The 14,450-nt window shown below is 43.0% G+C and overlaps 1 protein-coding gene across 1 annotated transcript; it reads right to left on the reverse strand.

Moving 5' to 3' along the window:
* Window positions 1-157: 157 nt before the first annotated feature.
* TMPRSS2 (transmembrane serine protease 2) lies at window positions 158-14,216 on the reverse strand. The gene is made up of 14 exons (XM_042033502.1): window positions 14,028-14,216; window positions 12,769-12,839; window positions 11,756-11,951; window positions 11,380-11,463; window positions 10,049-10,168; window positions 8,596-8,725; window positions 8,097-8,207; window positions 7,202-7,245; window positions 6,385-6,559; window positions 4,701-4,876; window positions 3,655-3,750; window positions 2,902-3,044; window positions 2,128-2,280; window positions 158-1,940 (listed from the first exon to the last, which is right to left on the reverse strand). Exons 2-14 carry the CDS (start codon window positions 12,781-12,783, stop codon window positions 1,929-1,931), a joined length of 1,455 nt encoding a protein of 484 aa, XP_041889436.1. The 5' UTR covers window positions 12,784-12,839; window positions 14,028-14,216; the 3' UTR covers window positions 158-1,928.
* Between the last annotated feature and the right edge of the window lie 234 nt (window positions 14,217-14,450).

Genomic DNA, 14,450 nt, shown 5'->3' on the forward strand with positions numbered 1-14,450 from the left:
GAGGTGTTTTTCTTTTTTTTGTTTGTGTGTTCGTTGTCGGTTTTGGTTTTTTCAGTCAGATTCTCAAAGCACTTCATACACTGAATCCAGCAATTGCTTCCAAAGAAAACTCCAAGTAAACAGATATAAAACACAACTAGGGAAAACTATTTGTAAAAAAAAAAAAAAAAAAAACAAAACCACAATTTATTTGGTGCAGTGTTTACATGTAAGATAATTGCATTTCAGTACCAAAAGAGAAAACAAGACTAGTGGAGTCATTTCATTCAATAAAGATTTATCCTTCTTAACAAAGTGACTTGATATGGCTTTTTGATCCTCTACCATGATTACAAATTATTTTCAAAATCCTAGTTCAGGTGGCACTTGGATATGAATTACATTTTGCTACAAACATCCAGGCAGATACATAAAGCAGAGCTCTAAGGAATCAGAAGCCAAATTTAGCAAATGAGGTAGTTCATCTCGTCCTGCAGAAACGCAGCTCTGTTTCCTTGTAGAAAACATCCAGTCTGTGTGTGTGTGTGTCTCTGTGTGTGTGTCTCTGTGTGTGTGTGTGTGCAGTACAGCCTGGCTGAAAATGTTTGCCCTTCACCTTTCACAGCAGGGAGAGGTCAAGAGTCACCCTTGATGTGCTCAGCCAGGGAGCTCAGCACTGACTGCGCTCACTGCTTCCTGCTGCAGTTCCAGAGCATCCCTGTCCCGGGCATCCCTGTCCAAATCCCACATCCACAGCAGCAGCAGGCCTCGCCCATTTTGGGTTCAGAGCAGCTTAAGGCAGAACAGCACTTTTTGTAAGGACTGAGGCAGCCAGACTGCAACAATCTGACTTTTGATGACGGCTGTGTTGAGATCCTGAGGATTTTTAACTACCTGAATAGACAGTATTTTCTTTTTTTCTGTACCTGTACTGTAGTGCATGAAAAATTCCCTTCATATATACCCCTCACCCTCTACTCTCCTGAGACCCCACCTGGAATACTGCATCCAGCTCGGGGATCTCCAACATGGACCTGTTGGAGCGAGTCCAGAGGAGGCCACAAAGGTGTTCCAAGGGCTGGAGCACCTCTGCTGTGGAGGCAGGCTGATAGAGCTGGGGTTGTTCAGCCTGGAGAAGGTTCAGGGGAGACCTTAGCACCCTTTCCAGTCCCTAATGAGCCTACAAGAGAGCTGGAGAGGGACTTTGGACAAGGACATGTAGTGAGAGGACAAGGGGTAGTGACATCAGACTGAAAGAGGGCACATTTAAATTAGATTTTAGGAAGAAATTCTTCCCTGTGAGGGTGGTGAGGCACTGGAACAGGTTGCCCAGGGAAGTTGAGGATGCTCCAGCCCTGGAAGTGTTTAATGCCAGGTTGGATAGGGATCTGAGCAACCTGGGATATTGGAAGGTGTCCCTGCCCATGGCAGCGAGGTTGGAACTGGATGATCCTTAAGATCCCTTCCAACCCAAACCATTCTATGATTCTATACTAAAAAAACATTCATTTCTTTTTAAATTGCCAACCAGCAGCTCGGAAATTCAACATTCACATTACTTAACATTTAATTTAAAAACTACTAAACCAACTGTCTCGGCATCCCGCTAACAAAATCTGAAATTAAATTGTGATTTAAATTGTCATTAGAAGCCTGATTATCAAGCGAAAGTTACTCAACAAGGGAGAGGCATTTCTGCAAGCATTTGACAGAATGACTCTGCCAGGCACCACAAGGAGAAGAAAGGTGCTCATTGTAATAATCCTTCACTGATTAAGATCAGTCACTGTAGCCAGCACAGAACCAAGTGTGCAATCCTTCATGTTACTTTTAAAAAGAAAAATCAAAGAGGAAAAATGAAATCAACTGCAAAGTGAATAAATATCCCAGGCCCCCATGGCTTCATATATTCTTGTCCTCAGGAACATCGATTAGCAAAGAGAGAGTTGTCATCTGTTTGCCTGTTTAAAAGACAAAACAAAACAGAAAACAATGGTTCAAGTTCTGTCTTAACAATTGCTCAGATGCTTCCCAACAGAACAGCTAAGTTATCATGCAAATCACATGTATTTATTAACTTCTTTTAAGCAAAACCACATTTCAGGATGTGAGGCCTTTACATTTATGAAAAAACTCAGACTATTTTACCTGCATGTTTTTATAAATCCAGTCTGTAAACACAGTCATATTTCCATACACCCCAGGTTTGTTGGGAGTGGCACAGCCAGTGCCCCAGCTGGTGTCTCCAACCAGCCACCACACGGAGTGGTGGTAAGTCACCAGAGGACCTCCACTGTCACCCTGCACGGGACACAAACACCTTGTTAGTGACACAGCCACCAGGAAAGACACGACCCATTCCACTCCAGGAAGACAGGTCTGGTTTCAAAAAAAATCTACCCACCATTTAGGGAGTCACTAAAAAAAATGTGATGGTGATTTTGGTATTAAATGATGTCTGCTTCCAATAGGGATGAAAATAATTTGCCCAGAGCCCCCTAAGTAAGATTGGCATTATTGACTTTCTTGTTCACAAGCACAACACTGTGATTAATAATATAATAATGATAATAACGCTGTGATTATGAGGAGCATTTGATCACTTTCAAGTACCAGGTAACAAACCATCCTTGAAGCATTAAAAAGGAGCCTCATCCTCTTTGGGAATTCAGTGAGAACTCAGCACTGGCAGCCATTCAGGTGATGAAACAAAAGCTCTCCTCTTTAAAAGGATACACCACCAAAGGAACAAGAAGCCCAACCAGATGTTATGCAAATGTTTCATTTTTGGGGGGCATGTGATTTATTTGAAATAGAGAAATGGAGAAATGGAGAAATGGATAAATGGATAATTTTAAAAGCCTACTAGCAAGGCCTCAAAAGTAATCAGATCATTATTAGCTATTATTTAGGAATAATTACCTGACAGGAATCAATTCCCCCTGCTAGGTCCCCAGCACAGATCATTGTAGGCAGAATCATGCCATTGTAGATATAAACAGCATTACACCTCGAACGTTCTATCAAGGGCACCGCCACGTAATTCAAGTTATTGGATGTTTTACCTGGAATTGAAATATGCACAAACAGACAAAATTAGAATAAGCATCACATTACCTTGCTGTTACAAAAAAATCCCAGCAGCCAAGAAGAAAAAACCTCCTAGAAGCAGCTGGATGGAAGTTTAAGATGTAAGAAGTCTACAAGAGGTCAAGAGGACCTCCCCCAGTACCTTTTTCATACAAAAAAAAAACCCCTTTCCTTTCCTTTTCCCATTCTTGCAAATTTACTTGCATTGTGCTGTTTCAGCCTGAGGTGGTGGAAAGGAGCAGCTCCTGCCCTTTCCCACATCCACAGGACACTCTTGGCACACAGCAACCCTTGCTGCAGAAGAGGTGGCCCTGCCAGCAGGGGCACAGAATTATTTCCTGGGTGAGCATTTCTTGCCCCCAGTACTGATTTGAGGGTCCTTTTCAGTCTGCTGAGTGCAACACATCACAACTTGCTTTGAGACAGAATGCCCTGGGTAAATATTGGATGCTGTAAAACAGGTGAAAAAATAGTGTATCAACAGATCTAATTCAAACTGCCCCATCAGCCCATGCAGCAGTTATTTGTAGGCTGAAGAGGACTAGTTTATGTTAAAGATCAAAAAATTCCAGAAGCACTCTTTACCTCCTTGGTACTCTGCTCCCCATCCTGATATCCAGCACTGCTGGTTAGGCTGGAACATCATTCCTGGATTAGGCAGACAAACTGGCCTCACAGTTTCTGAAAAACAAACAGAATAACAGATGTTCAGACGGAATTCAGAATAAATTTGAACAGCCACCGCTTACACACCATGCATTTCCTCTGTACTTTACATTCCTTGCAGGCAGCAGCAGAAAGTTTACCAGCTGCCCTTTCCCTGAAGGATACCTGATCTTCCCCTCAAATCTACCTGATCTTCACCTCAAAGTGAGGAACAAGCAGTTAAAAGTTCTAGCTTAATTCATGAGGTTAAATAGAACAATTAACACCAGCTCTTCTGAGCAGTAGAAGATGAAGGAAAAATTCTGAAAACTACAGCTCTGCATTCTCTTTGCAAAACTCTGCTGAAAATAATCACAAGACAAGCAGGATTCAGTACTGATATATACAAGAAGTGTGAAGCACAAAAACCTGGAAAACAGAGAACCTCCCTGCTCTCAGCAGCAGAAAATCCCTTTCAGATTACTCCTGGTAGCTTTAAGCTGATGCACTGAAACACAAAGGGCCTGTACACAAAAAGCACTTCGAGTTGAAGTAATGGCTTGTGCTCTATTTTGTACCCATTGCTTACAAACAACTTACATCTGTTTTTGTGGAAGGAACTTCTTGTAATGTTTAGTTTTCTGAGGGTTTTATGACCATCATTTGACCTGACTTGATTTGGGATTTAATCAGCTGCTCCAGCACTGCACCTGTAGTTGTCTGCACATATAGCAGTGGCTAAACTGAAGAACCATACAGCATTCTGGGGTAAAAGTACATTATTGAGATGGGCCTAAACCCCCTCTCCATGTAATAGATTTAAATAAATCCTGCTTAGGAAATCAGAGGCTGTGCCCTTCCGTCTCTAGGGTCATTTTGTGCTCTTCCCATAAGTACCTACAAGGATTTCTTGATGAAATTCAGAAGTTTTAAAAGATGTGCTCATTGCCACTGGATTTTTCCCTTAAGAAGAGCAGAATACCTACCAGTAAAACTCAGTGGTGTCTCCAGCTTCATAAGGGCAACATCATTGTCTTTAGAGTCTGTGTCATAATCTGGGTGGGAAATTATCTGTTGCACTCTGTATCCACTTCTAAAGAGCATCTCATCCTGATTCAGAATCCCAGCATAAACCCTCCAGCTGTGTGGGTCAGAAAATCGCCTACAGAACAAAGAAAAGGTCTGAAGGTTTTCTTCTATGGTGACAAGACATGGATTAGGACCTTCAAAAAATTGTCTTCAGGAGTTGTAGTCAAATGTTTGTGTGACCAAAAATGCACATGCATAGAATAAGACACAAATTCCCAGACATGTAACTTGAGGAAAGCTTGGCTTTAACTTCAAAAATATATATATAAAAAAATCTTTGCAATGGGTTAACTATCACTGTCCATCCCCTTAATCACTCAGCACAACAAATTAAGTCTGAGACTGCAACACTGAAGTCTTTTGATTTCCGTGGCTGAGGGATCAGGCAGGTATTTCTGAGGTCTCACATGTCAGCGGTATCAGCAGAAGCCAGAATTAGTAAAAACATGATCTAGTAGAAGAATTTCACTATCTTGAAAATGCCAGGGTCTTTTTGGCTGGTTTTGGGTTTTGGTGAGGGTTTTTTTAATGTTAAGCATGCTTGCTAGATGCAATTTAAGCAGCCTCTTGTGCTCCAGCACAATTTACAAAAGCTTAATAGAAAACTTGCCACAAGTGCTAAAACTCCGTCCGTGAGAAGTGCCAAGGCAGTAGTGGCTGCAAATTATCCCACCTCCAAAAAAAACCCCAAATCAGGCTGAAAACCAGCTTTGTGCCAGCTGCAGCTTGGTTGCCATTCCCAAAGCTTTTGCACACTACAGAGCTCAAATCCAGACAACAACAGAGGGATAAGATCTCCAGGTAGAAATCAACACTTGCATTCCTTTCTCAAGGTTAAGGGCAAATATTCTTCCTTGCCTTAGCCTGTGATCCAGCCAACCAACCTTTAAAAATGTTTTTGCTTTGTGGGCTTTCCCTCCAACAGATGCAAATTTTAAGCACCTTTTAAACAAATTCTGCCCTTTACACAAGGCACCACAGCACCCTCAACTCTCCTTCATAGGTTAAAAATGTACAAAGCACCAGCTATTTTTCCTGATGGCTACACAAAGTGCTCCTTGGATAGATAGAAATCTATATTTAGTACTGAATTGGACTTTGCTGCCCTGTGGCAGGAAGATATGGAGAAATAAATGGCACAGGCATCTTTAAATTGATCATATCTACGGGAGTGTGATATTTGAGAATTTGGGAGAGGGAGTTTCCTTTGGCTTTTCTCACAGTGTAATTCAACATCTTCATGAAATTGTACTGGCTGGCATTAAATTTGTTGCCTTGAGTTTACATCTTAAAGTGGGTGGATATTTGTGCTCAACACCACCAATTTCATTTTGCAAATAAGACAAAAAATAAAATAAAAGTTCCTGTAGAAAGCAGACAGATGAGCTGCAGCCAGCCTCCTATTAATCTTCCCTTAATACTTCAAACCCACACTGCTACAGAGACAAAATACTGTGCCCAGCACCTGCATGCCAGGCAGGGGGGAGGAATTCAATTTTAAAGGGGAAAGCTGGGAGAATTGAATAAATTTATGCATTTCAGCTTGAAGAAAGGCAAATAACCATGGAGAGCAGAACTCACCCTTCCACACAGTGTGCTGCTGTCACAATCCAGTGGTGGGTGATGATGGAGCCCCCGCAGACGTGGGTGCCCTGCACGTGCAGGCTGACCTGCCATGGCCACTGCCCCAGCACGGCCCCACTGCCACCCACGATCCTGTTCATGATGCTCACACTCTTACTGGACAGGCCACACTCTGGAAGGTCAGTGACACACAGGGGTTAATTAAAGAGTGAGCTGGGAGATGGATTCTGCACCTCAGGCTTCCCCGGCAGAGGGGAGCACGTGTCTGACCTGTTGGGCACACCCCAGCTCCAACCCCTGCCCTGACACCAAATCCCAGGTCTGCCATTGCCCAGGCCCCATTAAATTGCAAACACCATCTGGCAGCTGCTGCCCTTGGTTCACCGCGAACTCTTTACACCTTTCAGGAATCTCTGGCAATTCAGACACCTCTGTGCTGTGCAACAAAGCAGCCAATGGCCAGGAGACTCTTCAGGACAGCCATTACCATCAGGAGGGCACTGCCCACCCAGTTACTGAATCTTGGAGAGCCACGGACATCCCAACACAGCTGCTGGGTGAGGGATATGGAGCTTCACCACAAGTCATTTAAAGGAACCAGTGGAGCAAAGACAAAACCAACTGGGGATCCAACGTCCTCCTTGTCTCCTGTCCCACCCTGCCCCTTAAACTGCACTATTTGAAACTTGGGAAGCAGAGTTAAACCATTTGCCCATGCAAAGGCAGCAATTAATGCCACAGGTCCAAAAGGATTCCCCAGACAGAGCATTTCAAAGCGTGAACACGCAGAAGTTTGAAAAAGCCAGTGAGTTACCTATGCAGCGCAGAGAAACCACGTTTCCTGAGGAACAGGAATCACTGCAGGAGAAATAAAAAAAACAAACAGGATCTTAGGCACTCAGTGAAGGAACTGATGAGCAAAGTCCACCCTCCAGCTGCTTCCTACCCTTTCCAGCTACGTGCCCTGCCTTCAGCCTCATCTTCCTGCAGAGGGTTCCCTCCTTTCTTCACTCTCTCCAGCTACCCTACCCGCAACCATCTGGCCTCCACCATGCCTTGCATTCACCAAAAGTGTCCTATGGGAAGCTGAAGACACCAGTACAAAAGGTTTGTAAGCCTACTGAGAAGCAAGATGAAGAACAGCATGAGAGAAAGTTGAGTTGATTTAGGAAGTCGTTGTAGAAGAACCTAAACAAGGGAGCTGCAGGAAGTTTGCAGGCCCAGCAGTTTTGAAACTGGACACTTCAGAGTTGTTTAATGAGAATAAAAATGATACTCTCCCCAGTGAAAGATCCGTTTTTGCATGCTGTTTGTACATGTGACTGAAAAAAAGGCTGTGCCAGCTGCTGTGAATGTGTTGCAGCTCGTAGCTGTTGTCACCATACACAAACAGCTCGTAGCTGTTGTCACCATACACAAACTCCTGCTGATGGTCAGAGAGCCTTAGAAAATTACCTTGGATATGGCAACCTTCCAGACAGCACAGAGGATGGGACATTTTTCCTTTTAGAAGAGGAGAGGGAGGATGGAAAATTGACAGAAGAAAGAAGAACAGTTGCTGCAATCAGATTAAAAACAAAAGTCTCTTTCCTTTCAACAACCCCCACTGAAAGACATGCTTGCATTGTGCTGCAGGCAGAAGCTACAGCTCTTACAGCCTCTGAAGAGACCCTGATGGAAGGAGAGAGGCTTGTATTAAACAAAGATACCTGCTGTACAGCTTTTTGTACAAGTCTATATTCCCAGCACTCGTGTTCAGCTTCATGTAGCTCTTAAAGCTGACTTCAGGTGGTACCCCACGACTGTAGAAATACGTATCTCTGCAAAACAGAAAGTCCACTGTGAAGCCCAACAGTGGTTTCAGTTTTCAAACAAATGATAACAATAAGCTGTGCCAAACTACAGCTTCTGACATGACATTAGAAATATTTATTTTTGTTTTTAAGCAAACACGGAACCCTGGTGGTGCAGCTCAGCCAGAGTCTCAGATTCTTTAAACATTTGTCAAGTTCCACTTCCCACCAGTCACTAGGTTAAAATAATATTTTTAGCTGACGAGTATGCACCTCGTGTAACAGGGCAAGATGAAGAGAGGCCTTTGCCAGCACATTTTCACAGCACGGCAAAGTCTCAGACACATTAAAAATGGCAAGAAGGGAACTTTAACCTTTCTGTGTCTGAGCAAAGGCTGACAGAAGTTGGACTTACACACTGTAGCCCATGTCTTTGCATGCAATCTTCCCATAGCTGTCATTCCAGTCATCTTGGCAAACAGGATGCCAGGATTTGCTGACAGGTGAATAAACTTCCAGGATAAAATTTGGTCCAAAAAGTCTAACTGCCAGAAAAGGAAGAAAGGGAAAAAGAAAAAAAAAAGGAAATCAAGAACACCACACACTATTGCTGCTTTCTCTACTTGGAAGTAGTTACCCATAATATCCACCTCATGCATGAACTGATGTTAACTTGATGCTGCCTTCTACTCAAATTCTGCATGAATATCCAGTAGACAGAAATATGGCAATGACTTACTTCTTTTCATGTAAGGCAACTTAAAAGAACTACCAGCTTTAAAATGCAAGTGTACAAGATAGGGTTCATCATTTCGTTTCAGCTTTTATGCTCAAAATTCTGTTTTATATTCTACCACTGAGAAAGGTTGCAATAGTCAAAATTTTCTTATCTTTTCTCTGTTCTACCATATATTTCTTATAATGTCACATACTGTGTATAAATAAAATATGATCTCTTGAAAAATACTTTTTATTATCTCTTAATAAATTTCCTTAGAGAAGCACTTGTAGAGCAAGTATGTAACCAGGATCAATTAGCTCTGATGTTCCACGTCCCATTATGTATATACTTGCACAAGAATTTAATAAAAAATAGTTCAAGCAAAAGAATGGATTGAAACAAGCTTCTCCAAGAACCCATTATTCAACCAAATGGAGTGGAACAGCTCCAGAGCACAGGCCAGCAAATGCTGACCCTGCAGGAGAATGTGCTGAATCAAAGTTTACAGAGAGGGAATAAGAGCACAGCTGGAGTTTTCCAGTGTGGCACTGGCACAACACAAGATGCCAAACCTCTGCAATGGACAAGTCAATGATGTTTCCACCTTCTACCTTCAGCTCTGCACTAAAGCCTCCCTTGGCATCTTTTCAGTACAAAGCAATGATCAGGCCAGGCTTTCTTACACAAATGAGTTATGAAGTAGTTGAAGAACTAAGGGCAGAACGAGGAATACAAGATACATGGAAAAAGACAAGCCTGACTGAAGACCACCAGGTTTATGTTAGCACCTGAAGCTTACTGAGAAGTCAACAGTGCCTGTTCCTTCCAGAGACAATGCTAGATGCAGTTCTGCACAAACCCCACTCAAACTAAAAGGTAATATTTAAAAAACTGACTCAAAGTCAAGGCAGCTCAAACCCCTGAGCCAGGCATTTTATTTCAACTTTTCTAACAGGCTGGAAACAAACTGAATATCTCTATACACCCTTCAAAGTACTCTCACATCCTAAACCATTTCAAAGATATACTTGAAGCTAAACCAGCCTTGTTTAGCAGCCTTAGGCAAGCTGTGGACAAGGCAATTTGCTCCCAAGCTCTTGCAGTTGATGCAGGTTTTGTCCCCCAGCCCTGGGCTGCTGTCACTCACCACAGCGGGTCTCGTCCTCCCCGTTGGGGCAGTCGCTCACTCCATCACACCACTGGGAGGGGGGCATGCACACCCCTGAAGAGCCACACTCAATCAGGGAGCTGAGACAGTGGTTCTCTACTGCAGGGAGAGAGAAACACAGCCACGAGGCTGCACATCAGCTCCAGGTGCCCAGCTCACAAGAGGCTTCCCGCTTTGATGGAGCAAAACTTGGGAAGCGGCTCTTAAACCCGGGGGTGGGAGGGAACCCAGCCTGCCACAACAGAAGATTTATTGCTCTGTCCTTTGCATCGCTTGTCAGATCAAGGCACTGATGCAGCTGGTTGGATTTTGGCCACTGGCCTCCCCTGAATAATCAGGCACCATTAAGTTGTCAGAAAGGTCAACTTTTCACTGGCAAAGCGTTAACGCTTAGAAAAGGAGGAAGGGAGTGAGTGCCTCAATTATATACTTTTGCTATCACTTAAAACAAGATTACACTCACCCTGGTTAAATCAAAATGAGTCAGAAAAACATCTCCAAGAACACAAAATGTCATCCTAATAGTTCTAAATGAACTCCCTTAAAATCACAGAATAGTTTGGAAGGAGTCTTTAAACATCATTTTAGTCCAGCCCCAACGCAATGAGCGGGGACATCTTCCATTAGAACTCTCTTCCTCTTTTCCTGAGCAGAACAGAAAGGAGAGGCTCCCTAAAACAGCAATTTGGGTTTTAGTTTCCTGCTTTTTCAGAAAAGCAGCTTCCATTGAAAGGGAAATTAAGACAGCACAAGGCAAACTTCACCTGAGCTGAACAGAATTGGTCCAGCCCTGCTTCAGAGCTCAGTCACCCCAGCTGGGGATGATTTCCAAGGCAAACATCCATGGTACAACTTACAGGGCTGAGACAGGCTGGGCTCACACAACATCTACACATTTTCAAAGCAAAAGCCCCCCAGAAACAAATAAATGGATGTAAATGACTTCTGCTTCAACAGAGATCCCATTTTACTAAAACAAAATACTTCTTGACCATTTTTACTCTTGCAGTTAAGGTACACACTCTTACTGCAATCCCCTCCCTTCGCTTGAGATTAAGTGAAGCTCAAATTTGGAAAGTAACAGCGGCGTTAAAAAGAAAGAACATAAAAAAACCTCAACCCACAAACAAAACTGATCCATTAAGAAGCAACATTAGTTCACCTCTTAGGAGAAAAGGAACAAAGACTTTCCTGTCCTTAATTCAGCATAAAACATAAGGATGGATATTTCTGACTTAAAAAGCTTACAACATCTTTTCTTTCAAAACAAAAAAAGAAAAAAAAGAGAGAAGAAAAAAAAAATAACTTACCAAAATACCAGATGAAGAAAGCAGCAATTGCACAACAAATGACTATTAATATAGATAATAAAATTATTATGGTTTTCTTTAGACCTGAAATGAAAGCAAGGGGGAAAAGAGAAATTAGGTTTACCAGTAAGGCAATTTCCACTCACCAGCACTATTTATTTGACATTACAATCAGACATTTTCAGCCAGACTTTTCTCCATTCCACCATCATTCCTCCAAAACACCCCTGTTCCCATCCTAGCCAGCTGCTCCTTCTTCATCCACAGGAAAGTGGCTCCTTCAATGCACAAGTTGGAAGGGAAGGTCCCTTTCCTTTGTAATCTTACTTCAACAGATCTCACATCCAAAATCAGAAGAAATGCCCCCAAAACTTACTGGCTGCACACGTTCTCCTGGATGGGTGTGCTACTGGCCTGGTGGACTGGTGGGTGGCAACCCTTGGGACGTAGCTTGGCACTGAGGGAGCGTTTGTGGAGAAGAACTGTGGGTATGGATTAGCACCTGCTGCCTGCCTGGCGGCATAGATGGGCTCTGGCTGAAAGCCCCGATTCTCGTAGTATGGCGGTGGACCCTGAGGGATGACGTGGGGAGGAAGCAAACAGGAGAAAGTGAAAAAACAAGGCTGCAATCAGGACAAAATTTCAGAACCTTACTCTGTGAAATACACCCCGCACACAGAACACTTACTAGTGACTCCAGCTTACACAGAGATTCACAGAACATGCCTAAAACCTCACGTTTTGAGTAATAGAAATAATGCAGAGTGAGGCTGGAAAACCTCTGGCAAGATCAGTTTCCTGATCCATAGCAACCCAGCCTAAGAAGGATTCTTGAGCCCAGCCCTCCTAAGCTGTTTGCACACACGCTTGCCCTGGAACGTCTGACAGGGTAGAAATAAACAGCAGGGACAGCTGTGGGCAGCACCATCACAGAAAGAAATGCTGACAAGTAACAGCCTTTGTCCAGCTCCAGGACAAATGCTTACTGCCCCATTTCGTGCTGTGACAGCACCAAGTACACCTAAGCAATTTCTGACACATGCTGGCCTGCAACAGGTTGTGGAATATTTATCCTGGAAGAGCTTTAAGAACTAGTTAGAAGTCGTGCTAACCTAACCCACCAAAATAAGCTTAAATAAATCAAAAGCATATGCTCAAAAGCATAAATCTCCCCTAAAAGTATCTGAGCACTTGAAATGTTGGTTAATTCAAGCCTCTTACACCTGCCTCACAGCATCTTTTTCCCAAAAAGGAAACACAACAAGTATTCCATGTTTTAAGACTTGTTACTCAGGACATCACTCAATGGGCTGTTACATGTAAAGAACTAAAAATGCATTAAAAGAAAAAAAAACAGAGAGGAATATTGTGAATATTTTGTTTACTTACTACAGTTGAGGTCATTTTTCCTTTGTCAACAGTACAGAAACAATTCAAGTGTTAGGGAGTAAAGTGTGAACCTATACAAACAAACAAAAAAGAAAAGGAAACAATCACAACTGGAGGCTTTGTCCACCTTTCTTGTCAGTTTTTCCTTCGGAAAAAGGCCAAATTTGCAGAGGGGGGAAATAAAACAAATGAAAAAACTCTTGAACCAAGCGGAAGTATTTGAAGAAAGGGTACAAATCAAGGTGCAGCATGAAATCAGATCTCAGCAGCCTCTCAATACAAGGATTATACAGTGGCAGCTATTCATTAGCACGAGGGCAGCACAAACTGAGAAGGTCAAGTCAGTGCTCACTCTCGCTGACAGAACGAGAGTCAAAGAATATCCTGGCAGTGACCCACACGGTGTCAGTACCAAATTCAGGTCCTCCTGCCTCTCTCAACACTTGCTCATGTATCTTTATGCCACAGAAACCAGAACATGAGCAAAGCACCAGGAAATACAAACTCAACCAATTCATGGGAACACCACAACTTGCAGCCCCCACAGGCCACATTTTTTTTCACTCTTACCTGCTCCAAACAGTTGTTTTCTTGGCTGAGTGTTGCAGCCACTGCACCAAAAACAGGGAGAGAAGCACGGCAGGGGAACCTTGCCACAACAATAGGGAAGTTTTGCAAACAGGGTAGAAGAGAGGAGCTGCATCCAATGTCTCAAGCATCCAGCAGTTTATTTTGAAGTTAAACATTAACATTGAGCAAAACCACCGATTGCCACAGACACAAGAAATACAAAATGTTTGCTGGTGCAGATCCAAAATAGGCGGTTATACACCTCCACAAGCCATCATTCTAATAAATACTGCTAGCTACTGAATCCTCTCATGTTACTCTACAAGAAAAAAAAGCCTAGAAAGTGCCTCAGTCAAGCACTGAGAAATACCTTTCCCTACCTTGCAGAGCAAAAGCCAGCACACGGGCCCACTGCAGCTGCATTAAGATACAGCATAATTCAGCCCAAAGTGAAAGTTTATTTTTTAGACCATCTCTCAAGGCATCATCTCACCCAAAACTGAACTGCAAACGTCTCTGGAGCAGATTTCAACAGCTGCTTGGCACCTGGAGCATGCCAATTCTTTGTGACACTTCAGGAAGGCCATGCTGGTATTTGCTTATCAGCACTAGCAAAAAGGTGTAAATAATGCACCACTGAACTTATTTGTGCGTCAAACAAGTGAGAAACGAGTCTTACTCCTACTTACTGAAAGTCCATCAGACTGGTGACTAAGGCTCCAGGACTTCTGCTTCACTTTATGTCCCATCCATCCTTGCCCAGCTCTTCACAGCAGTCGGGAAGTGCAGCTCTGCCCACACTCAGAGACAGATAAGTCACAGCAGGATAGTTCTGTTCCTTGTTTTCTGGAAAGGAGACAGGAAAAAAGGGTTAGGAAGTTTAGTGATACCAGACAGAAGTGGTGATTCTGAGGTAAGCCAACAGGTATTATGACCAAAAAAAAAAAAAAATCCCTGATTTTTTTTATTACCATTTGAAAGGCATTGCAAATTAGCAGGGAAAAGCGTTCCTCACTCTTTTTGGGGAGTTTCTGGGAGTGGTTTTGGTTTGCTTTTTTTCAAATGAACTGAGGAAAAAATCTCTCTTGCTTAGATGGTTTTCAACCATCACT

This window comes from Corvus kubaryi, unplaced genomic scaffold (genome assembly GCF_017639235.1).
Source record: "Corvus kubaryi isolate FWS band 111438036 unplaced genomic scaffold, C.kubaryi_AGA036_p1.0 133, whole genome shotgun sequence".
In the NCBI taxonomy this organism is placed as follows: Eukaryota; Metazoa; Chordata; class Aves; order Passeriformes; family Corvidae; genus Corvus; species Corvus kubaryi.

Bases quoted from the DNA above. Each gene is read 5' to 3' on its own strand.
- TMPRSS2 (XM_042033502.1), bottom strand. The intron at 10,169-11,379 runs GTAAGTTATTTT...CTCTCCCTGCAG, and splicing joins TTTCTTCATCTGGTATTTTG to TAGAGAACCACTGTCTCAGC. The intron at 7,246-8,096 runs GTATCTTTGTTT...TTTCTCCTGCAG, and splicing joins TACAAAAAGCTGTACAGCAG to TGATTCCTGTTCCTCAGGAA.